This window comes from Sipha flava, unplaced genomic scaffold (assembly GCF_003268045.1).
Source record: "Sipha flava isolate LNK unplaced genomic scaffold, YSA_version1 256_pilon_pilon, whole genome shotgun sequence".
In the NCBI taxonomy this organism is placed as follows: domain Eukaryota; kingdom Metazoa; phylum Arthropoda; class Insecta; order Hemiptera; family Aphididae; genus Sipha; species Sipha flava.
The window spans coordinates 360,626-385,365 of record NW_020272909.1 but is presented as its reverse complement, the minus strand read 5'-3'; the positions used below and the strand labels follow the sequence as shown (position 1 = coordinate 385,365).

Genomic DNA, 24,740 nt, shown 5'->3' with positions numbered 1-24,740 from the left:
AGAAAACAAATGATAACATTAAATAAGAATGGATCAGTTTTTGAATAAAGATAAACAATAGTTGCTTATAAATAAAATTAAATTTATACCAATCTAAAAATATGACAAAACCACAAGATGAAGGATGATTCATAAATGCATATATTAATTTTCATTAGAAATATATTACAATAAAAACATTTAATATATTATTCTTTTTACAGTACATTGTCAAACTATTATTTATAAATAATCGAGTTAAGAAATTACTGATCATAAATAATATTATTTATCATGATAAACTATATTAATAGAATGCTTAAGTAAACTCATAAAACAACATTTTTTTCTATTTAATAGTTTTTACTACTTTTTGAACTTTCAAAATGAGAATTTCTCCTAATAATTAATTCAAGCAAATTGTGTACTATATATTTGCAAAAAAAAATTTTTTTAATATGTTAATTTTGACCAGAGAGAAGGGCTGGCGAAATATGTTATCGGCCCTCTTTATGGATTTTCGATTTTGAAGGGGAAGGAGTGTCATGCCGGAATTGGTCTTGCGAATTGCATAATTTTTTTTTTGATTTTTTACTGTGGGTGGGACTGGCAACATGGAAGTAACTACTACCTGTCAGTGATTGCTATTTTTGACTTCAAAATTCGTTCTTAAAAATGATACAAAGAACTTATGCTTAAACTATACACCTAAGCTTTTCTAATCACTTTATAAGTAGGAACAAATTAGCTTTTTTAATATTTTAAGTTAATTTTTCAACAAATTCGTTTTGAACTAAATAATTATATTTATGTTTCTTAATTTATAATATTTATTATACCTTAATCCTAATAAGTATTTAAGTTTATATTTTCAACATTCTATACTTTGATTTATTCCTTTAAATAAGCTTATTGTTAATGTATATAACAGATAGTTGAATAAAAATTAAGTTTTAAAAAATAGTTAAATTTATAACAATAGTGTAATCAAATATATATATATATATATATATATATATATATATATATATATATATATTAGTTGTATACACACTAATTCAAAAAATAAATAAATTGTATATTGTTTCTAAATATGTTATTAAAATAAGATTTTAAGATACAAATAAATAATTTATGATAATTCAATAGAATATTCTTATTAAGTTATAACCATTGATTCAGTTCTTCAGGAGATGCAGTGTTGTTCCATTCAAAAAATGGTTTTATGGCACGCATTGACAAGCCATAAAATATTCTAGGTACTAGTGATGAATTCTCACTAGCCTCATACTGCCAACCTAAATGACTTTGACAGCATGGACACAAAATTATAAGCCATTTGTACCTGTAAAAATATAGATAAACTGAGTAATAAAATATTAATGGATAATTAAAAATATGTTACCCGGGGAACCAGCAACATTCTGTTGATGCCCTTCCAATTACAATCACTGATAAATTGTTAGCTAAATCGGTAACTGTAATCATATCATGAATTTGTCCCCAAGAGTTACAGTATGTACCCTGTGGTCCTTCGGGAGACATTGGAAATACACTGCTCATATCACAAATTACAGCATTGCAATCATCACCATTACAAATAAATTTTTGCATGGCTTGCTAAATTAAAACAGTTGTGAGTTTATGCAAAGACTTAAAATTTTATTTCTTACATTATCATTCCAATAACTTATTTCATATTGAAGTCTTAGGTTTGTTGACTCAATACCCAACAAGAAGCTCACTTGTTTTGGTTGAAATATACCAAGTCTCAACACTTGGAATGATAATAAGCATGGATCATCTAAGACCTTGACATCTTTATCTTTAAAATAAAATAGAACACAAGTTATTAACAAATACTGCAATATATTTTATTCAGTTTTTTTAAATTAATTAGATAAAAAAAAAAAAAAAACTCAGAAATATCAGACATTTAATGTATATTTTAACAACACATAATCAGTGTCAGTTAAAATGTGACATGTTGTCGTTTTTTTGTTGTTGTTTTGAGATTTTTTTTAAATTTATGATTATGTTTAATAAGTAATGTGCAGATATGAATTATTTACATATTTTATAATTTCAATAAAATAAATGCATTTTAATAAAATATATAAAAATAAGAAGCGAGGAATAGTTAAATGGTTGTAACAGAATGTGAAATAATAAAAATAGACTTACATAAAATTTTGATTTTTTTGGTAAGAATTGATGCTAAATGATTCACATCAAACTGAGTATAAACCCAATCTGGCCATAGCGTTTGCCACATATCTTTTTTACGGCATCTATTGAAAATATAGTTTATATTATAGTAACATTGAAATTAGTTACTTAAAATAAATATTTTGTTACTTACGCATCATTATGTCTCAAATTACGGTTTTTTGGATGTAAACACAACTGTCGATATGGTCGAGTTAATGTAGTATCTGGTATAATTTTTATTTGAGCTAATGCAATGGACTGACCATTACTAAAACAAAATTAAAATTTTAAGTTACAGTTAAAACTAGTTTATTTAAAATGGATATATAATAATAAATGATGTTTAGAGCATTTTATTGAGAGGCGATCATGATATGATCTATTGCATAATATTATTGATAAGAATAAGATTGCAATAATATATGCTTTTGATTGATTTGAAAAACCAGCTGGTTTACAATAAGTCGTAGTCTAAAATTCTTCATACAAACATAATCATATTACAATTAATTATGACAGAAGTAATCTTGTTCAATAAAAATAATTGAAAATTATGTATGAATGGTTTCAGCATAAGCTAAAATCAAAAATGTATTGGAATTGTGCAAAAATGATTTATTTAATAGTTAAGAAGTTTTAAAAACTAATATGGACTATTCACAACCAGACAACTAGAACTAGTGAAAACCATAGTCAACTAGCACAGGAGTCTTCAACCCACCCTGTCATAATATGCGGCCCGCAATCACATTTTAAATTTTTTCACATTAAAAATAAAATAAAAAATTTGTAATTAAAAAAAAAAATGTTTATTAATTTATGTTTTAATAATAATAATAATTTGTAATTTTAAATGTATCCAATTAATTTTAAAAATTGTAAGAATAAAACTGAACTTTTATATAAAATACATGTATTTACTACAAATGCCTGCAAGGTTTAAAAAAATTAATATGTGGCCTATTGCATAAAAAGGTTGAAGACCCCTGAACTAGCAGACTATTTTGAAGTTGATGTGACAAAATATTTAAAGTAAGACAGTAAGTAAAAGCTTTAAAGTAAGACAACATTTTTAAACATATTATTATTTATTAGAATATAGACAAGCTATTCAATATTTTTTTTTTGCTGGAAATTTTTGTGTTTTATATGTAAATGTATAATTTTTTTAAGTAAAAAAAATTAAAGAATTAAAATATTTATACATTCAAAATTTAACTCTTTTGGGCAAATATTAAAAATAATGAAACAAATCCAAGCAATTACTTTGCGGAAGTTAAATGTTCATTAAATGTAAATATAATATCAAGAATGCCAAGTGAGGAATTGGTCAAAAGGACATTTATAGTACTTGGACATTTTTGTATATGAACATTTTTACCTAGACTTGTGTAAAGCATACGCATTATATTAGATGAATAAAAAAAAATGAAAAATAATACGGCATATTTTTATTAATAAATAATAAGGTTTTTAAAACATGATTATAAGTTACCTCTCAGGAAATGGTGTTATGTTTAAAATTTTATACCGTTGGTGACCCATAGCCTTGACTTGAAAAGATTGAGAATTTTCTATATCTATGGATTGTTCATAAACCTCAGCAATTGTTCCAAATGTTTGTTTTCCTTTTTTGTTTCTAAAAATAATAATTTTACATTATAATTTATTAAAAAAAAACTAATTAAAGATTGTTATTTACAATTTATATGAGACTCCGAATGCACGGTTTGTGGACAAAGCGTATTTCAATAACAATTTGACATCTATAGTGCGAGCAATGATTGGAAGAGTCTGACCTGGCATCAAATTTAGCCTCAAAAATATAACTGGTAATGTGTGAGTAATATTTTCTTCAAACACTGTGCGACCAGTAGTTTCACAAAGTCCATCTCCTAAATACTAAATATTATGATAAAAATTATTGATACATTAACTTATTATTTATTTAAGTTTAATTTAGTTACTACTACTGTTAATCTAATAAAAATAATTTTATACTATATTATAATACACAATATTTGTTTAAAATACAGCTTTTTAAAATAATCTTAATGTAATAAAATTAATTTCATGATTATATATTTTAAATATTTAAAATATAACAAAATATTTAATATTTAAAAACATATATTTTTAGTGTTTATAGTATCATACAGTTTTCATATGTTTAAGATTATTTTTACAAACTTAAACAAAATATTGTGTATTAGTGAATAAATGAAAATTAAAATTTACCTTATGGGCTGGAGTTAAATTTTGGTCATAGTGTGTTACACCATCTACTATTGGCGCTTAATAAAAATAAAAATAATTTAAATTAAATAGACGTTATAAAATTTTTTTCATATTTGCTGTATTATACATAAAACGAATACATACGCACAACACGTCCATTACTTTGATATGAATGTTCTGAAATAAATTGAAATTCAAAGTCTGATACGTCACTTAGGTTGCTGTAAAAATTAATAAATCACTGTTAGGTTGATGTTGGTAATTAAAAAAAATTAATTTTGGAATATTTGAGTAGTTTTAAAGCAAATATTTTAATTGGGTAATAAAATATAATTTATTTATTCATTATACAATTTATTTCTTACAAACACTTTTTTTTTAACAGAGCTTAATGTTAAATATTATTAAACAATATTAAATTACATTCATTAGCTTAAAATTTAAAAATCCCTACTAACTTTTATAGTCACCAACTAAATGATTTTGAAAATGATGGATATCGAACAGTTACATTTATACTATTAATATGATATTAAAACAGAAAATGTGTTATTAAATATCACCATTGATGAAATCTATGAAAATATTCAATGAAGTTTAATGAGATGAGAGTAATTTTATAGCAATGAACATAAGAAAATAAAGCCAGGATCCTATCAACCGATTCTAGACAATAGTTAGTGCTTAAACATCTGACCTATCAGTGGCGCTGAATGAAATTAAAACGGCAAGTTCAAATAATTAGATTTACCCATCTACCTGTTTCAATTTATTACTCATTCAAATACTAGAACATTATTTTTTAAACATCTTTAAAAATTAAAGATGTTATATAATATTTAATTATTAAATATACTATTTTAAACAGAAAATATTTGTCAAGTAATATATACAAAAGTTAATTAAAATTTTTTAATGATAATTTATATTTTTTTAACATTCAAATTTACTAGATAATTCAATTGAACTCCCTGGAGTACATGTTTAACACAACTGTGACCTATTCTAAAGATACTTTATTATTAGTACATTGTACAGTCAGTCCATAAAAAATGGAATCAATGACTTGAATCAAGTTACGTTGTTCTAACTAACCTAACCAAGTCACAATCTCAAGGTTAAGGATCCCTTAATGGTTTTCATCAAATTTTACAGGTAAAATGTTGTTGAATAAAGATAGAATATTTCAAACAGTTATTATTTCTGTTAATAGAAATGTTTGTGTTAGTTCAGTATAATAACAAGTAACAAAAACAATCAATTTGTCAGTATATACTAACTATTTGGTAAGGTGCATCAATTTGATATTTAAATACTGTTTCTTTAAAAAAAAAATTTCAAAGGAACCCACGGTAAGAATAAAACAATTCAATTAAAGTTTCATTGTTTGGTATTACATGATTAGCAGAGTCAAACGATGTGTTGAAAAACGTATCGTATGGTATGAATGTGACGAAATAAATTTAAATGAGCGCGACCAAATAAAATCAACATAGTAATTTCAACCAACTGCATTTTTAATGTTTTTATGCTTACTCAGAGATGTCAGAAGAGCTATCCATGTTAACCGGCGATAGTCTTGAACCGATTAATGGGTTATAGCTGCAATATTGTGACTGAACGCCAAAGAATTGTTGGCGAGTAGCAACGGTACGCAATTCAAAAGGGCGGAACCGATTATTTGTTCCGAAGTTCCGACACGTCAATATCTTCGCAGTTGTCGTAATAGTTGTATCGTAGTCGTATTTAAAAAACAATTAATTACGAATAATGTTTAAGAGACTTGCGCAGTTCACGGAGAACAGATGAATAGACACAGTCTCCTTTATCTGTAGTTACCAATGTCGGTAGACTGGTAACTATTTTGTGTTATCATCTATGGGTTTAGTACATACATATTACATTGAACGTTGTCATATTCCAACGGCATGCTAGGGGATCGTACATAACCATGGTCGCTGTCGTTCATTGGGACCAGGATTTACAATGATCTGGATTTACCAGGGTCTTATTTTATAATAGTTAAGGTTCAATCAAATATACTTGTCGTGTCCTTTGAAGCGGGCGCATTTTCCAAATAAAAAGTTTACCGCGTAATACAATACTCGATAGTAAGATTTTTGATTTTTTCTTATTACGTATCAAATTGGTGGTCATTATTACCGGTGGTCCGTGTTGTCTTGAAATATTACTTGAAGTCGTCTAGTGACGGTAACATCGGATAAATTATTAAATTACAACAATCAGTATTCGCTTGTAGTAATTTTCAAGTTCTCTTGATCGCTTAAACTCATATAACGATTTACCGTTCACCTACACAAGATAATAAATTATCTTACAATTATTGTACAATATTTTCGATCGGTACGTTTCGACATACCATTCCGAAATGGGTATCTGTTACGATTAAAGATAGTACTATCATTGATTATAAATACTATATGTAATATATAGTATTTATAATCAATGGTATTATCTATAATCGTGGTTTCTGTAAATAAAATCGTTTTCTCATATGATAAACGATTATGTACTTTTCACACTGTGTACACAATTTTAATTTAAGTTTATTTTAATGAGGTTTTTATTTTTAAAATAGGCTTTGGCATATTTTTCAAATTATATAGATTTTGGATGATTTCATTCGAATATTTTTCATCAAGGAATTTGGTCTTATCGAAGACATTTCGAATAAAATATTCGTAATTAAAATATAGTCAACTATCGAAAGTTATTCCGTACATTAGCACAACTATTCGATTATTATCTAAAATCCAAGTCATAAATGAGTCATAAACAATAAACCACCTTGTACAAAGTTGTTTAAAAAATAAGCTGGTTTCCATAACTTCTACAATGTTCATAGACTACATTTTAATTTATGAGTCAAGAATGGTCTGAAGTTTTGCGACGACGTGCTAATATGTAATATGGCGTTTGTCGCGTTTTGTTGTTTATAGCCTCGTATGTTGTAATATGTACCTTCCTAAGTAGTATTGTAGGTAGTTCGGCGGTATATTTTTATTATGGTTCGGCGTTGTTTCCATCGAGGTGATAATTTTAAATCGTCAGTGATTGAATAACCGTTTATCTATTTGATAACAACATGTCGATACGGAAATCGGTCAACTTGGTGTAATGACGATCGTTTTAAAGAAAATCGTTGTCGTTTCGTATGTTGTTTTGTATTGTAGTCGTTGATTGGACATGATTTTCGGAAAATGCGGATATATGAAGCTGTGCGCTACAATAATTGCCGTGACGACGGGTGTTTTCGTATCGGTAGTGTCCGTTTTACAATTTAGTCATTTTCTCTCCGGTGTCCACTATTATCCGTCCGACAACTTACCATCAGATATCCGTAAGTATAATTTTATATAGCTATCGGAAAATGCTAAGTAGTATTACGGTGTAACTACTATATTTGAGTTTTTCAAATTTTTATGCTGACATTTTCGAAAAAATTAATGAAATAAAAATATGTTTTAATAACTTTAAAATGTGTGTTTTTGTGTGTGGTATATTAGTAAAAGTTGTTTGATAGTTTCAACAGTTGAAAGGTTTTAATTGCATCGGTTGAGTACATGGGCCGTCAAGGCCGAATCTAGAAATTTTTTTTGGGAGGGGTCCAAAACGTGTGTATTATAATTTTATTGAATTTAGATTTTAACTTTCGATATTTGGTTAAAAATAAGACAGAAAAAAATTTAATCTTCTTTTATTAAAATTAATACCATATTTTCATATGATATTATATTATAAAACTAAAAGCAGTCAATGGTTAATTGGAGCCTCGATTGGAGCTTAAGTCATTTTTGACTGAAAATATTTATGTTGGTATTAAAAAAAAATATTATTTTAAACATTCGTAAAATATCGAAGAAATTTCGGGGGGGGGCAGACACCTTGGACCCTCCCTAGATACCGCCTTGTGGGCCGCAGTAGTTGGTAGTTGGATTAATAATAATTTATGTAAACTTATTATTTCATAAATATTTTTATACATATTACATAAGTACCTAATATGTATTAGGTATGTGATATTGATTATAGAATAAAACCTATTCTATAATGAATGTTAATATGTATACGAATACACCGATCCTCGTTACCTTTTTGCTTTGCACAGAGATTCTAAATCTAAATTTTTCATTTAGTGTCAATTGATAGAGTATACGGAAAATACGTATTAATTTGGGGTATATTTATGTTTATAATACAGTCTTGCGATTATTTTGTTGTCAGCATATTTATTTAGGCATATTGATATGAATTATAGTCATAAATAGTATAAAATTAACTTTAATTATCAATATTTAACTAAATGTATTACACTATAGATATTGGACTTCATGTTACAGAAGTTAAACTAGTTAAATAAGTTCAGTTAAATATTGATAGTTAAAGTTAACTTTGTACTATTTATAACTATAATCCATATCAAAATGGCTAAATAAATATACTGACAACGAAGTAGTCGCAAGAATGTTTTATAAATAAGGCTAAGGACTTTATACTATTAAAAACCGTAAAATATGTATGCATTTATGCCCTAAAGAATCAATAAATATGCTATTAAAATATACATTTAAAAATATTATATTTGTAATAATTAATTAAATTAAAAAATGTAATTAGTAATAAATAATAATAATATTTTTCTATATGATAGATATGATGACCTGAAATACTTACTTACTTCTTTTCAAATTTGTTTTCATTTGATATTGAGTTTTTATCTAAAATAAAATATTTTAAATGGTTTTAAAAATAAATTAAATCGAAAACACATTTTCTATTTTTTATATATTTATAATTACATTGGATTATAAGATATTTTCTTAAGTTGGGAAATTTAAATGACTGCATGTTATAAGCCAAAATATTTTTATATTTAGAAAAGGAATGTTATATGTCTACGGAATTTATAGGTGCAAACTTAAAAAATGGTAAGTCACTACTACTAATATCTACAGGCAATCCATCCATAGATTTATTTTTTCCATTTAAAATTTCGATATTTTTTGTAGTTGATCAAATCCAATCTTTTTCTCTAAAACTTTTTTAATTTTGTCATAATTTGCCTTAGCTTGTGCAGATCTTTCAATTTTTGAAGAATGTATATGTTTTTTTGTAGTTTTAATTATTTTAATGCATTCAGTTAGTGCACCAATAAAACACCTTGAGTTCCTAGTTGAGCGATATATGAAGAAATAAATTCATAATTTTTTTTAAAAAATTTATAAACTTACTCCTTCGTATAAATAATTGTCAAATATGCACTTATAAAATGAAAAATTGTCAAATATGTACTTATAAATGAAAAATGGTCAAATATGCAAAATATGAAACTATAAATTTTAAATATAAACTTGTATTGCTATGAAACAAATTTATATATTTCCTAGCTATGTTTTTGATGATTATTTAAAAACATGCAAATTCCTAAAAGTTCCGAGCCCTAATTATAAACATACCTATGGAAAATTCTATTATACTGTACTTCATGTTTTCCTAATTTTCTTATTATGTGTTCAAACATTTTCGTGTGATTTTATAAATTATTTTCGTAGTTTATTATTATATTCATAATTATTTAATAATTCTTGTTTATTAAAATAAGAATTTTTTTGGGGTGTGACCATACAATAGATTACATTTACTCTGTGGTGTAACTATCTGTATGGCAAAAATCAATTTTGAATAATTATTTAATTTTAAAGTTTTAAATTGATACATAATATACAGCAAGTATATCGTTTATATGTTTTTGAGGGGAGGATAGGGGGAAATGTACATTCGATTACGTCGTAAGGTATTCGAGTGTAGCATCTCATCCGAACATAAAAATACACATTTTCTTCTTAAATATTCTTTTTGAAGTTTACTGATTTATCTTATAATTTAGCTTACAATATAGAAGTTGTAAGTGTGAATTTGTTGAATGCTTGTATCTGCATTTGATTCATGGTATCGTCCAACGGCCGTTCCGCCAGATTGTTGACCATTGATTTTTTGACATATTTTGTTAAATTTAAATTTAAATTTGGATTTATCATTATGCTTTTATTTTTTTACTAGTTACATAATACACATTTTATTAGAAAATATATTGTAAACAATGCGGTTCTTATTAGAGAATTAAAAAAGTAGTTTCTAGAAATCTTATTTAGGTGTCGGTAGAGTTTCTAACTTTCAAATGTTTTAATGTAGGACAATTAATATCATAGCCATTTTATACCATAGTTTCAATGACGTAGTCAAGATTTTGGTATTATGATGAAGAGGAAAAAGCAAAGCCAAAAAAAAAAAGGGTGTAAAATTAAAAAAAATTAAATAAAAATACCACCACTATGAAAATTTATTTATATTGATTATGTGAATAAACAATATGGCAAACGAAGGTTTAACCGGTGGTCCATGGCCTCATGGCTACGCCACTGCATAGTTCACTGGTTCCCAAACCGGGAGGTGCGCCCCCCTGGGGGCGTGTACACATTGCTGGGAGGCACATGCAGTTATTACGAAATACAATTTTTATTGATTAAATTATTTTTATTGTAAAACTCAGAAAAAAAAAATTAATTGATAGGTTTTCTATATCCGTTATTGGGTATTAGTAACGGATAAAGACTATAAGTACCTAACAGATTTTTTCGAGTCTATTAATAACTTAAATCTTAAATTACAAGGGAGGAATACCAACGTCATAATCACCAATGATTCTATTAATGCATTTCTAGAAAAAATACAGTTTTAGAAATGCAGAGTAAACAAAGAGACTCCTAATTTTTCGTCTTTCCGTCGACTGAACGAACTTCTCCCTAATCAAGAAGAACCATTTTGTCCTGCTGGGTTGAAAGATATAGTGATTAAACATCTCGACAGTTTGACTGATGAACTTACTCGATATTTTCCAAATTTTTCGAACGAAAGTTGGCAATATATGTTAACAAGTTCTACATTCAGTACTAACGTAGACATATTTCTAGATATAATTCAAGAACAGGCAATCGAGCTGAAGAACGTTTCATGCACGAAAATTGATTTTAACTGTAGCTCTTTGGAAGAGTTTTGGGTAATACTCCAACCTATTATCCTGAAATTTCAAATGAAGCTTCAAAAGTCCTTGTAAAATTTTCACCTACTTATTTATGTGAGTTTGGATTCTCCAGCATGGCAGTTATAAAAAACAAACATAGAAATCGTTTAGATGTCGCATCTGACTTTAGGTGTTCTCTATAAAATACTGAGCCAAACATAAAAAAATTGTCCAAAGAAAAGTATTGTCAGCATCAACAATAATTATTAATATCATTATGTATTTTTATTTGTATATTTATTTACTATTATTAATATTTCTTACTAATTTATTATTATAATATTTCACCTTACATTTTATTATTTACTATTATTTATATTTTATATATAAGTAACCATTTCACGAGTCATTTCAGTTTTAAAATAGGGCTACCAAATTTTTTACCAGACCAAATTTTTCTACCATCAGGCCACTTTTAAAACAATGAAAATTTAAATGTAGGAAATGGAGTTCTTTTTTACCTAACTATTAGGGATGAAAAATAAATCTGGAAAATGAAAATAGCAGATAGCAAAAGAAACGGCAAAATTAAAATAGAACCCTATGCTCCCAATATAACTTGTACTTCTTTTAGATTACAGTAGTTATTAGCAAGCAAATTTTTTTGTATTTAATATTTTGTTATGTAATCTAGATTACAGTGTCATCTTTAAGTCCAATTCAAACATTAATTAATTCAATTTAATTTTGATACATCGGGCATCGGTGCCAGCATGAAATTAAGTTAGGCCGATTATGATACGGGGAAAAATAGGGTTGCTAATATATGTTCTGCGATACCCCAATGATGCCCCTGTATAGTATAGTTGGTGTCACTGCATTTTCGAAAAATTTACATTTTAGCTACTAACAGCAATTAACTAATAAGATTATCATGAAAATTTTTGTGGTATAGGGCAGACAATAATTTTTGACTGTATATTACTATAAATTAGTTTTAATAAAATTTTACTCAGTGGTAATAGAGCGAGTATTGTGAAAAGTAACATTAAACATATATCATTAATTATAAATCAACTATCGAAGTACAAGATTATGGTAGGTATTCAAAATCTCTTAAAATATTACGTTAGATTATAAACGGTTTTCTAATTAACTAAAAATTATTCAATTAAATAAATTCATTATTATTATTATTTTCTAAAAATTTATTAATTTTATTATAAGTTATTAATAGATTTTAAAATGTTTGTTATTCCGTAAAGTGTATGAAATAATATTCATTTTATAACGAAAAGAACCATAGATGGCTTTTAGTTGGTTATACTCGTATGTTAAATTGTTATAATTCATAAAATAGCCATTACATTTATTTTTTGGTTATTTATATTTATTAATTATTTTAATTATTATTAATAAATGTAGGTACATATTATATAATGCTTTAAGTGTGTGATTGATTTGAAATTCTGTGGTAAAGTTTATTTGTGTTACTATTTCATGTATATTTTATTGAGAGAACTCTAAAAATCTTTAATACAGTGAAAATACTTATTATCAGGGTTCGGGATTTCAACCATTTGCTTATTTTTTTGATTTAATATGAAATCTAGCAGTGCTATGAAAACTTTCATGTTTTTATGATCTTTAATATAAAACAAGTCTTTTTTTGTTTTTAGCTTTTTCCTAGTTTTTTATTATTTTATGTATATATTTTAATATATATTATTTTTGCATATCTTTGCTTAATTATAACATGGGCCTCTGACGATAATCTAGAATTTGTTTATTTCAGATCTTCTATCTTGGGAGAGAGGGTATGTGGTATGTTATAGTAGTAAATAATTTGTAAATAAATATATATCTCCAGGAGGAGGAGTTTATATATTTTTTCGGAATGGTAATAACCTTCTGGTCACCCCCTTGAAAAAAAACACTGATACCACCATACGATCACAGAATAGTTTTTTGATTTTTATTAAAAAATAAATATCATAAATAATTTGAATGACGTAGAAGTGTTTTTTCTAGTTTATGCAATGTATAAAATTCATATAAAAAAAAAAAAAAAGATAAAATACTAAGCGTCGTTGGTGGATATATCCACATAACACAAAAATACACAAATATACCGCGTGAAAGATAGTTAGAAACATTTAAGGATAGTTGACAGTGAAGATGAGAGTGAGTTACTCAATTTCAGTGAATTTCCCGATAACTACTCCAGCGAAAATATCGTATATACTTTAAATCACATCTGTAGACATTAATAATCCCTATTTTTCAGCTTATAAAAGAATATTTTCAAATAATAGAAAGACTTTTGCTTTTGAAAACTTGAAATTTTATTATTTATTGCAATCTCTTATGTTAAAACGAATTATTTTTTCTATAGTTATAATTAAAAAGTTTGAAATTTATTTTTCAAAATACCCATTTGAAGTATATTGTAGAAAACGGCCGGTAAAACTGGTCCAAATCCAATCTGCGGACAGTAGACAACTGGACTGTTAAAAATAATATTTATAACTATTACATCAATTTCATTTTTCAATTTTTCAAATAATTTTTACAATAACAAATAAAAATTAACATAATATTTTATTCAAAAAAATTGTGTTTATTGTCTTTGTTGGGTTATTTTTAAGTGCTTTTTTTGAATGTGTATAATGAAGAATTTAGTCGCTTTTTTTGATGATTATAAATGCTATAAGTCCCAAATCCTGATTATAATGTATTATTTATAATAATAATTATAATAAAAAAATTAAATTTAATCACATTTTCTTGGTCTTGTATCTTTTTAATATTTACTCGATATATTATAGTCGAAATTGCATAAGTTTGAACAATATTTCAGACAATATTAGTTTATTTATTTTTACAACATTATTATTTCAAATTTACATAAAATCCATGTAAATATTTTATTAATCAAATAATGTGAATCGCTAACGATATCAATAAAATTTAAGAATTTTATTTAAATATTCAGTATTAAGTTATTATTAAGTTCTTTGTAGAACTTAAAAGTGTTTGTTAAATATTAAATAAAACATATTAATACAAAGCAGTATAAATAATGTTTTATATTATAATATTTGAATTTTTATGTATTTACGTATCTGCGAATAAATAAATCATTGAACGACTTAAATAATTTTTGTAAGTTTATGAAAAACAGTTTAAACTTAAGTATACAGTTACACAGTTATACTACAGTATACAGTTTTATATCTTATCTAAATATTTTATGTATACGTAACTAATTTTAAATGCATTTAAATGTCTACTATTTATTTAATTAATGTGTTTTTTAAATAAAGCTATGTCTTATATAAATACCTAATAGTTCAATATTTCAATATTTAAATAATGCTTTACATTAAATTGCGATTTTTAATTAGATTTCATAAAGGGTTTGATATAAATATTAGGTTACTTATTAGTAAAGAACGGATTTTAATTTAGTACAACATTAAAAATATTTAAATATATATTTGTTTATTACTTCATAAATATTTATTTATAATATTGTAATACTTAAATTAAAATAACACAGAATTCACTATAATTTATAAACAATACATAATACAAATTCGGACTATTTTCAGACCTAACTAGTGTAGTACCTAAAATAATTCGGGACCCTACTAGTGTAGTAATTTTAAATTCGGGACCCACTTTGATGCAGCCTATAAATTAAAAATTTTTATTGTGAATCATCCAAATAGTCTTCGTGAGATAAAGAGTTAGAAATTACATATAATTTGAGATTTTCAAATTTAAAATTATGGCGATTTGATTTATTAAATTTATTGCTTTATAACGGCTAAATGACCTCTCCACATTAACAGAAGTGATAGGTGTATATTTCACACACGTTAATTATTTTGGATTGTATTATATTTCTAAATTGTGTTTTGGAGTTTTGTTTAGTAGTATAACCCTTATCGACATTACAGTGTTAAATCCTGGGTTTTTTCTCAATATATTTTGTAATTTTGAATTGGTTAAAACTCTAATTTATTCAGGAACACGTTTCAATTGCTTTATAGCTTTATCAACTATTTCTAGGTTCTAAGTTAATGCCATTTTAGAAGTTTCTTATTTTGAAATGGTATCAACTAAAATCCAAAATTAGTAGAAATAAATGCTACATTTTTTGCAAGTTTTTACATTTCATGAGAGTATTATTATTGTAATTGCAGCATCGGTTTCTAAATTTAAAACGTTTTTAATTTTTTTAAAGTTATTTGAATAATTGAAAACAACTGATAGCCACGTACTCCACTGAGTTATAATAGGCTCGGGAAATAGGGTTTAATTTGGATACATATATTTAAGTGTTTGTATACGACGGTGCTTTTAAAAATAATTTTTTTTTCGTATCTTTCCGTCCATCGTAAAATAGTAAAACAAAAACGGAAATTCTACAATAATACAGATTACGTATATTAATTTCTAAAATATTTAATTATTATTTATTTATTTGTAAAATATTTAAAATAAAATTAGCATCAGCTTATTCACAATTAAATGATATGTACATATATGTCAAAAACTTTTCAATGTTAAAACTACATAAAAATATTAATTTAAATAAAAATCCGTTCTCTACTTATTATATATAGTTTTAATTGATGTGTTGAACAATTATCTAAAATAATATACATTTTTGCATGATTTATATTTAGTCAAATAACAAAAAAAACAAAATTGTATTTATATATATAAATTATTATTTTAGGTATATATTATAGAATAATTGTGAACTGGTCACTGGCATCTTGTTATTTGTATTTGCCATCGCTAATTGAGTGTATCGTTCAAAAAATTGGGAACTTATGTGGATTGCCTGATTGTTATTTCAAGTTTATCAAAAATGTTCTACTTTTATCTGCTTTAAATGTAATAGTATATTACTATACATATAATGCTATTTTAAATATATTACATTTAATATTAAATAATTTTATTTTGAAGGCTATTATTGCCTATTGGCAGAATGTTCCTGAGATATGTTTATGGAATATAAACATTCGTTATGCTGAAAGTATTCACTTTTATTTGCATTTTTCTTTGTGGATAATATCATTTCTGATCATGGTAGCAATTGATATTACAGAAATAATGGGAATTAAATCGGTAAAGTAAAATATTTGGTTTGAGATTATAATCTGGTATAATTTAAAGTACCTATAAATTTTATACCTATACTTAACCTAACCTATACCTAACCTAACCTATACCTATACCTATAAATTATAACTATACGTAATTATAGAGATATCTGTTTATGTTTATTGTTATTTTGATGAAAAAAATTCATAAATATGTTAATATTTAAAACTTATACTCTATTAACTCAACAATGTAATAACAGTTAATTTATCCAAAAAAAAAAAATGATTCGAAATGTGAAGATTTATTTAACCTTTTTAGATTTCACTTATAAATTTGACAGATGAGAACTTTAATATTATTTATTCAAATAGTAATAATAAATAATAAATAAAATTATAAATATTTGTTACTAAAATACTTTTAAAGTTGGTCGTGTACGTTACCGTATAATACTAAACAAAATAATTGTTTTCAACTATTTATAATTGTCTAACGCTCTAAAAATACTATAAAGATGGTTAATACGAGAATAGTCACAAAAAGTTGTTCTTTATTAAGTAAATAATTTTTTTAACTTTTCATTAAGTTTTTGATATTTTACGTGTACTTAATAATTGTAATTGTGAGTATTGATCGCTCATATTATTGTATTTTGTTATGTTTTTGCTTATTAATTGTTATTAAATACAAAAAATACTCTTTGTTATGATAATATGATTTATATATACCTAATTCAAGTACCACGCATTCACTCATTGATTGGCTCATAGTAGTGCTTGACTTGTGAGGGGAAGCAGGGGGGACGGAGTACCTGGACTAATTTTTCGAAATGTTAGCGTCTCCCTATTATTATTACATTATAATTATAACGCTTAAAAAGTCTTGGAGATGCTATTTTTTTTAAAGTAAACAGAGTCCTCCTTCTTTAATTTTGTTTAGTCAAGCACGGGTTCATAGTTAAAATTACCATACTTATTCTTTGAAATGTTGAGTGAATGTATTTATTATTATTTATAGATAAACTAAGAATTTTTCGAAAATCGCATACAAGGGTAAAAATAGTTTTAGAATCTGAGCTTGATGTATACGTTTATTCATTTTTTGGTTTATTCTAAAAAATATTTTATTTTGTTGAGTATATTGATTTCAGTAATTAACGATCGTGTGTGTACATGTATATGTAAATTAATATAGTGTAAACTATAACATTTTATAATATATATAATTTCATAATATAAAACTATAATTTTATTTTTATTTTTTTTTTTACATCAAAATAGTAAATAAATAAAATAGTAAAATATCTCCTGGGTGAAGACGGGTAATTTAGCTAGTATATTAGAAAATAAAAGTATAACTTACAGAGAATAATACAGATCTGAAATACAGATTGCCTGGATAAGTGCTTGTATTTTTTGGTCTTATTGAATTTCGAGCTCATTTAATAACTAAAAATAATTTAATTATTTAAAAAATGTAATTTTTGTGCATTATATTTTTTAATGTAGTACAACATTTTATTCGTGTAAAAGGGTTAACGCATTAGTATATATTACAGTAATTTAGTGTTAGGCTAAATGTTATTGAAGTGTTCATTTATGTGTAGGTGTACTTGATTTTACCTAAAATTAAAATTCAAGTAATTCCCTACACTTTACATAATTGGTAGGGTTTTGTACGGTATAATTATAATTGCATTTTTAGAACTTGCACGTAATGCGTTCGGATAAAATATAATTATTTAAGTTTTGGGGGATAGGTACCAATTAACATAATTGTAGGCAGTATAAACTTTGTTTCTCTTAGAATGGATTTAACTTAAGACGGTAAAGATAATTGGTAGCAATATACAAGAAAACACGTAATTTGATATCGTTTAAAATAAAAATAAACAGAAAATTACCTAAGTCTGTTTAATTTGGCTATTCGATACTTATTAAATAAATCATTTTTTGTATACATCTAAGAGAGTTTATTGGACTGAGAAAATAAGATTTTAAAATTTTAAATTTAAAAAAGATTTACAAACTCAAATAAATAATTAAAATTTATAATTTAATGCTCATTAAATTTTAAGTATAAATAAATACATAACACAAAAAAAACATAAATTAAATATATGTTTATTTGATCGAATTCAGTAAAAAACGTAAATATGAAACAGCTGTATACGAGTAATATTGATTAGAAATGTCATACTCATTTTCAGTGGGCACAGGCTAATATCCTATCCATTGAATAAATATTTATTTAATATTAAGTATATTTAATCAATGCCTATTGGAAAGTGCGGGATAGATTTTCTCTAAGTTAATTAAATATATAGATAGTCAAACATAATTTGTAAAAAATGATTCTGGCATTTGAGAAAAAAAAAATTAAAATTCTTATACATAAAGTTTCAAAGCTATTTTTATTCAAATGTATAACTTGGTAATGTTTATTTAACATTTTAAATCAAATTATCAATTTATTTTTAAAGTAACATTTATTGATTAAGTTCTTATAATACATTGAATTACGGTGGTATACTCGTATTTTCGTGTTTTATGATACTGAGAAAAATGTAGTATTATGAAAATTGTTTTTATATTAACTTATGCAATTTATGTATATTTAACTACCATATATTTATAAATAAATAACCAAAATTAAAATGAGCTTATTATATAAATTTACAAAATTTGTATCATTTTTGTCTTTTTTTATGATTTTATTAAATGTAATTAAGTATAAATTTAGCTTAAAATGAATGATGTAGTTAGTTGTAGCATACATTTAAATAGTGAACATAAATAATAATCATGTTATCGGCCTAACAGTCACAGTGTGCAGTCGCATTTTCGGTCTTTTGCTATCGCAGTGTACTTTGTATCTATAGATTGTATAGCCGTTTTTATTATGTCGTCGTCTTCGGGCGGCGATTCAAGTTTAGGTAAATCACCTGCTCCTACAAAAGTTAAAACTCACGTAACCTCTCACCGTGGTCCAGATTCAAACTGGCAGGCGGCTATTAGTAAGAAAAATGTACGTAGGTTGAATAATTCGAATAATAATACGTCTAGTCCTACTTCTCCGGATTCTTAACAGATTATTAACAACACTCCATTATTAACTACATCGAATTCAGCCTTCAATCATGATAAATCTTTACCCGTAATTTCTACGCCGTCAGATATGGTTGTTGACGATCTTACGGTCATCGATAATACTAATGAGCCAATTTATTCTAATATATCGGTTTCTATGTCTACTCCGACCGGCTCTAATGTCATTAAAAATCCATTACGACACAATCTACAATCTTTTCCGTCCGATTATATTGGCCCTATCTTTATTCTTGTCGAGAGTAACTAACTAACCTACGGAAAAAAATCTGGGTAAATGGCACCCGGTAGGAGCGGCCAAATTTTTTTCAACTAATTTCAAGGTCATCACCAATATTAAACCCGCTGGTTTCAAAAAGTCAAGATTACTTTCAACTCCATCGAAAATGGTAACTTATGTTTGAACTCCGTTTTCCTAACGGATTATGGTTACAGTGCCAGTATCTCTTCGAACCTCATTTATTTTTTTTGGTATTATAAAACTGGATACTGACTTTTCCGAAGCTGATTTCCATGAAGGCTTATCTTCGCCCTTTCCAATTGAAAACTTCAGACGTATTTCAGCCAACAAGGATGGTAGTATTACTCCCACTCGCATGGTTGAATTGAAATTTATCTCTCACAGACTGCCTCAACATATTACTGTATTCAACATGATTTTTGAAGTCTCCCCGAGTGTCCGTTCTCCAGTTCAGTGCAATCGTTGTCTCCGTTTTATTCATACGAAAAAATTTTGTTTTAAATATTTTAGCAGATGCTCTTATAAACTCTTCCACGCTGTCTTCGCCTTTTTCCCCATCCGCTCTACAATCCTTAATTGAATCTTCCTTATACTCTCTCCTTATCGTTCTTCTCACGAACGATTGTTAGTTCTCTCCCAATGTCTAACTCCTATAGCTCTATCAATTTGACCAATCCTATTAATATCCTTCAATGGAATATTAGAAGCTTAATTGTCCGTCTTCCCCCCTTACATAATGAACTTTCCAACAGTAAATGTTCTATAGCCCTCCTTTCGGAAACCTGGCTATTACCCGTTCGCTCAATTAAAATTCCTAATTATGCTAGTTACAGATCAGATCGCTAAGATGGTTATGGCGGTGCCGCTATTTTAATTCACAACTTCCTTAGGTCAAGGCCAGTTCCTATTGTTGAGACTATCCGTAATAGTTTTCTAAATTTAAAATAGATATCGTCGGCGCTGAGGTTTTCCTTCCGAACTCATCCTCATTCTTTACTACATAGTCTTGTTATATCCCAAGTAATTCAAATATCTCTGCTGCAGTTTGGGATTCGCTTTTTGGTCCCGTCTGGCGCAATTCTTTTCTGTGTGGCGACTTCGATGCTTTCCATCCCGCTTGGGGCTCGAATTCGTTATCACATCGCGGTAATCTCATTTATGACTCCATCTGTTTTCTATGTCTCTGTATTCTTAATAAAGGTTGTCCTACTCATGTTGAGCGGCTAGGGTCTCCGGATTCTGCTATTGACCTATCTTTTTGCTCACCCGATCTCATTTGGTTTTTATCTTGGATCGTTCTCGATGATCCTCACGGTAGTGATCATTTTCCTATATTGGTGTCTGTAACTGCCGGGAATCGTTTCCGTGGTACCCAATTGACTGACCCTTTTCCAAATCCAATTGATGAGTCACGTTGTATCTTCAATCTTAACAAGGCGGATTGGCCTTCTTATTCTCGTCTAATTCAATGCTCGATCTCGTCCATACCTTCTAATCTCCTTTTATCTGATTCATTTTCTACCTTATCGAAGATCGCCGACAGTGCTGCTAAACAATACATACCAGTTAAGAAATCTAATCCTAAAATTTTTTCTTCCTCTCCTCCCTGGTGGAACTCTTCTTGTACTGACACAATCAAGACTGGGTCCCAGCTATTTAAGACTTTTCGTCGTTCGGGTTCGATGATTGATTTTCTCAATTATCAAAATTGTGCAGTCACTACCCGTTAAAAAATTTTAAAAGATTAGCTTGGAAAAATTTTTGTTCCAGCTTAAACCATTCAAAACCTACGCATGTTCTATGGTCTACAGTGGTCTACACGTTTTAAAAAGTGCGTCTCCCCATCTCACCGGCCCATCAACGACAACTGGTTCCACGATTTTTGCTCTAAGGTTGCTACTTGTTACGTTCCTACTTTATCTGAAGTTTCTCCTTCTGTTTATCCACATATTCCTCTTTCTCATGTTCTTACTAATTCTTTCACTATATCTGAATTAAACTATGCCATTTCTTCAAGGCGTTCAATAGCTTCTGGACTTGTTAATATTTCACCGTTAATTTTGAAACATTTACCTTCTTGTGCTCTTGATTTTTTACTGAATGTGCTAAATTACATCTTGTCTACCAACAATATTCCACCATCTTGAACTTCATACAAAATTATTCCTATTCCCAAACCAAATTCTATTACTGCTTTTCGTCCTATTGCCCTTTCCTCTGTTCTATGTAAATTATTCGAACATATTCTCATAACTCGGCTCGATTAGTGGTTGGAATATTATTCCATATTACCACCTAATCTATTTGCTTTTAGGAAAGGCATGGGCACCATGGAATGCCTTTCCACTTTTATTGGTAATATCTATCACTCCTTTAATGTTAAAGAATTTTTTTGTTGCCACTTTTGTAGATATTCATGGTGCCTTTCAATCTGTTAGTATTTCTACTTTAGTTTTCAAACTTTCCTTCATTGGTTTACCTCCCACCTTCTGTAATATTATCCTCCCCCTGTTTTCTATTAGGAGTCTATCTTTTACTTCCCCTTCCGGCTCAAAATGCACACGGACCACTTTTTCCGGTCTTCCGCAAGGTAGCTGCCTTAGTCCGATACTTTTTAACATTTATATGAGCACAATTCCAAATCACCTTTCCAGTCTCGGCTATAATTGCCTTATTTATGCGGATGATATTGTTGTCTTTTTTTCTAATAAAGTTCTCGAGTTTGCCATTGAGTCCCTTAATCTCGCTCTCATTGAACTTAACGATATTTTAACTGACCTATTATTTTCTGTCGCCTATGAGAAATATAAATCTATAATTCTTACTAGACGTAGATATTTTAATCCCTTGTATATGTATTTCGACAATAATGTTATTCCTTTTGTAGATTATACCACTTATTTAAGTATTACTCTCGATCCCAAATTACGCTAGCTACCGCACATTTTATCTTTCATCTCCTTTGGCTCTCGTTGGGCTAATTTTCTTAGGGTCATTACTGGTACTTGGTATGGCTCTCATTCTACGGATCTTCTGTTAATCTATAAATCCATCATACGTTCCAAATTCGACTATGGCTGTTTTCTCTTTGGTTCTGCATCATTTTCGAATTGGAAAAGACTTAATAAAGTTCAAAGCTCTTGCTTAAGATGCATCATGGGCTACGTTAGATTTTCTCCCCTCCCAACAATAGAAGTAGAATCCTTGTGCCCTCCTTTCAATATTAGATGTCGTTGGCTTACAGGCAAGTTTCTCCTTAAATCCCTATCTCTCTCTAACTGTCCTATTTTTAATACCTTTTATTCCTTGTTTCTAATTTGGCGTTATGTTTTTAAGTCTCTTCCTATTCTAGCTTTGACTGCTAACACTATTTCATCATTCCAACAATATGTTCTAACCAATTTTAAACATCCTATGTATGAGATTGGATATGATGTCATTCTTTACTCTACGCATGTTCTAATAGCTGACATTTTCCCAGGTTTCTCCTCTCTGGATTTAAGAAATTCTTCTCCTGTAGGTATCAACAATATTTTTTCTGATTTTATTGTATGCAATTTTCCAGATTTCATTGTTATCTACATGGATGGTTCCGTTTCCCCTTTATCGGCAGGTTACTCTTTCTACATTTCTCAGCTGCACATTTCATGTACAAGTAATTTACCCTCTTCCTCATCTTCTTTCCCAGCTGAATTATTCGCCATTGTGGAAGTGCTAAATTTTATTTCTACATCTTCATATAAAAAGTTTTTAATTGCCTCGGACTCAATGTTTTGTCTCCAATCCCTTTATTTCCATACTTTTAATTCCAATCTATCTCCTTTAATTCTCCGTATTAAATCTATTCTTTTTGGTCTTGGTCAATCAAGTTATGACATACAATTTCTTTGGATTCCTAGTCATGTAGGGACTCGCGGTAATGAGATCACCGATTCCTTAGCTAAATCTTCCTCAAACTTTATTAGTCCTTCTTCTTCTTTAATTTCTTGTTCAGATTTTACTCCTCTCCTACGACATCATGTTTCCACCCTTTGGTCCGCCTATTGGAATAACGTTCCTGCCAACTTTGCCTCGAAATTTAAATCTGTTGTTCCTAACATTGGAACTGAAATTTAGTTCAAACATACATCTGTATCCAGATTATATATCATTCAGTTCAATCGTTTACATATTGGACATTATCTTTTACCCTCCCATGCCTATAAATTAAACTTAAATGATTTCCCCTTCTGTACTCTTCACTTGGACAAATGCCTTTGTGATTTATCGCATATCTTTTTCGATTGTCCCTCACTCTCTATAAAACGTTTTCATTTAATTTCTTCTCTCAATTCCTTAAACGTTCCCTTCAATCTTCCCTCTATTTTAAACTCTAAATCTGAACAAGTTGTTATTTTAATTGTTTCCTTTATCCAGGAGGCTGGCTTTGTCATCTGACTTTTTCTATATTTTTTTTTTATTTATTTTTATCTATTATGTATTATTATATATATTTATATATTATATATCCTTTCGTTTTTTGTTAACTCATTAACTTTGTATACACTATACTTATTGTTTATTTTATTTTGTTTAGATGTAAGATACTTTAATTGTTGAGCCAAATTTTCTTTAAAAAGGCTAATAAAAAAAAAAATAATAATCATAATAAGTAATCTCTCTAATTTAAAATTTAATATTACTATTATTCAAATATATGAAAAATATGGATACTTGCAAATAAACAATTTACTTAATAATTAATTTTAAGACTTCATTGTTTAGCACACCATTCTACTGACTAAATCAGATGTGG

The 24,740-nt window shown here is 27.4% G+C and overlaps 2 protein-coding genes across 4 annotated transcripts in view; one reads left to right on the top strand and one right to left on the bottom strand.

Moving 5' to 3' along the window:
• Nucleotides 1–1,076: 1,076 nt before the first annotated feature.
• On the bottom strand, nucleotides 1,077–6,233 carry LOC112684715 (protein cereblon). 2 transcript variants are annotated; one of them, XM_025556363.1, is made up of 10 exons: nucleotides 5,965–6,233; nucleotides 4,573–4,649; nucleotides 4,429–4,475; nucleotides 3,893–4,092; nucleotides 3,686–3,829; nucleotides 2,342–2,458; nucleotides 2,164–2,270; nucleotides 1,653–1,804; nucleotides 1,385–1,599; nucleotides 1,077–1,324 (listed from the first exon to the last, which is right to left on the bottom strand). In XM_025556363.1, exons 1-10 carry the CDS (start codon nucleotides 5,988–5,990, stop codon nucleotides 1,144–1,146), a joined length of 1,266 nt encoding a protein of 421 aa, XP_025412148.1. In that variant the 5' UTR covers nucleotides 5,991–6,233; the 3' UTR covers nucleotides 1,077–1,143. The 2 variants fall into 2 exon arrangements, with proteins under 2 accessions (XP_025412148.1, XP_025412147.1); XM_025556362.1 differs by having other exon boundaries at nucleotides 1,078–1,324; nucleotides 4,429–4,484; nucleotides 5,965–6,232.
• Nucleotides 6,234–6,368: 135 nt separating this feature from the next.
• Nucleotides 6,369–24,740, top strand: part of LOC112684716 (nurim) — a 28,626-nt gene continuing 10,254 nt past the window's right edge. The window contains exons 1-4 of one of the 2 annotated variants that reach the window (XM_025556364.1): nucleotides 6,369–6,539; nucleotides 7,623–7,789; nucleotides 16,221–16,381; nucleotides 16,457–16,618. In XM_025556364.1, the coding sequence (XP_025412149.1) occupies nucleotides 7,636–7,789; nucleotides 16,221–16,381; nucleotides 16,457–16,618 (477 nt within the window). In that variant the 5' untranslated portion in view covers nucleotides 6,369–6,539; nucleotides 7,623–7,635. Of the gene's footprint in view, nucleotides 6,540–7,121; nucleotides 7,790–16,220; nucleotides 16,382–16,456; nucleotides 16,619–24,740 lie in introns of those variants that run through there. The other variant, XM_025556365.1, reaches the window with a different exon arrangement.

Bases quoted from the DNA above. Each gene is read 5' to 3' on its own strand.
- LOC112684715 (XM_025556362.1), bottom strand. From the start codon at position 5,990: ATGGATAGCTCTTCTGACATCTCTGA. The intron at 2,271-2,341 runs GTAAGTAACAAA...TATTTTCAATAG, and splicing joins AATTTGAGACATAATGATGC to ATGCCGTAAAAAAGATATGT. The intron at 1,325-1,384 runs GTAACATATTTT...ATATTTTTACAG, and splicing joins GAATGTTGCTGGTTCCCCGG to GTACAAATGGCTTATAATTT.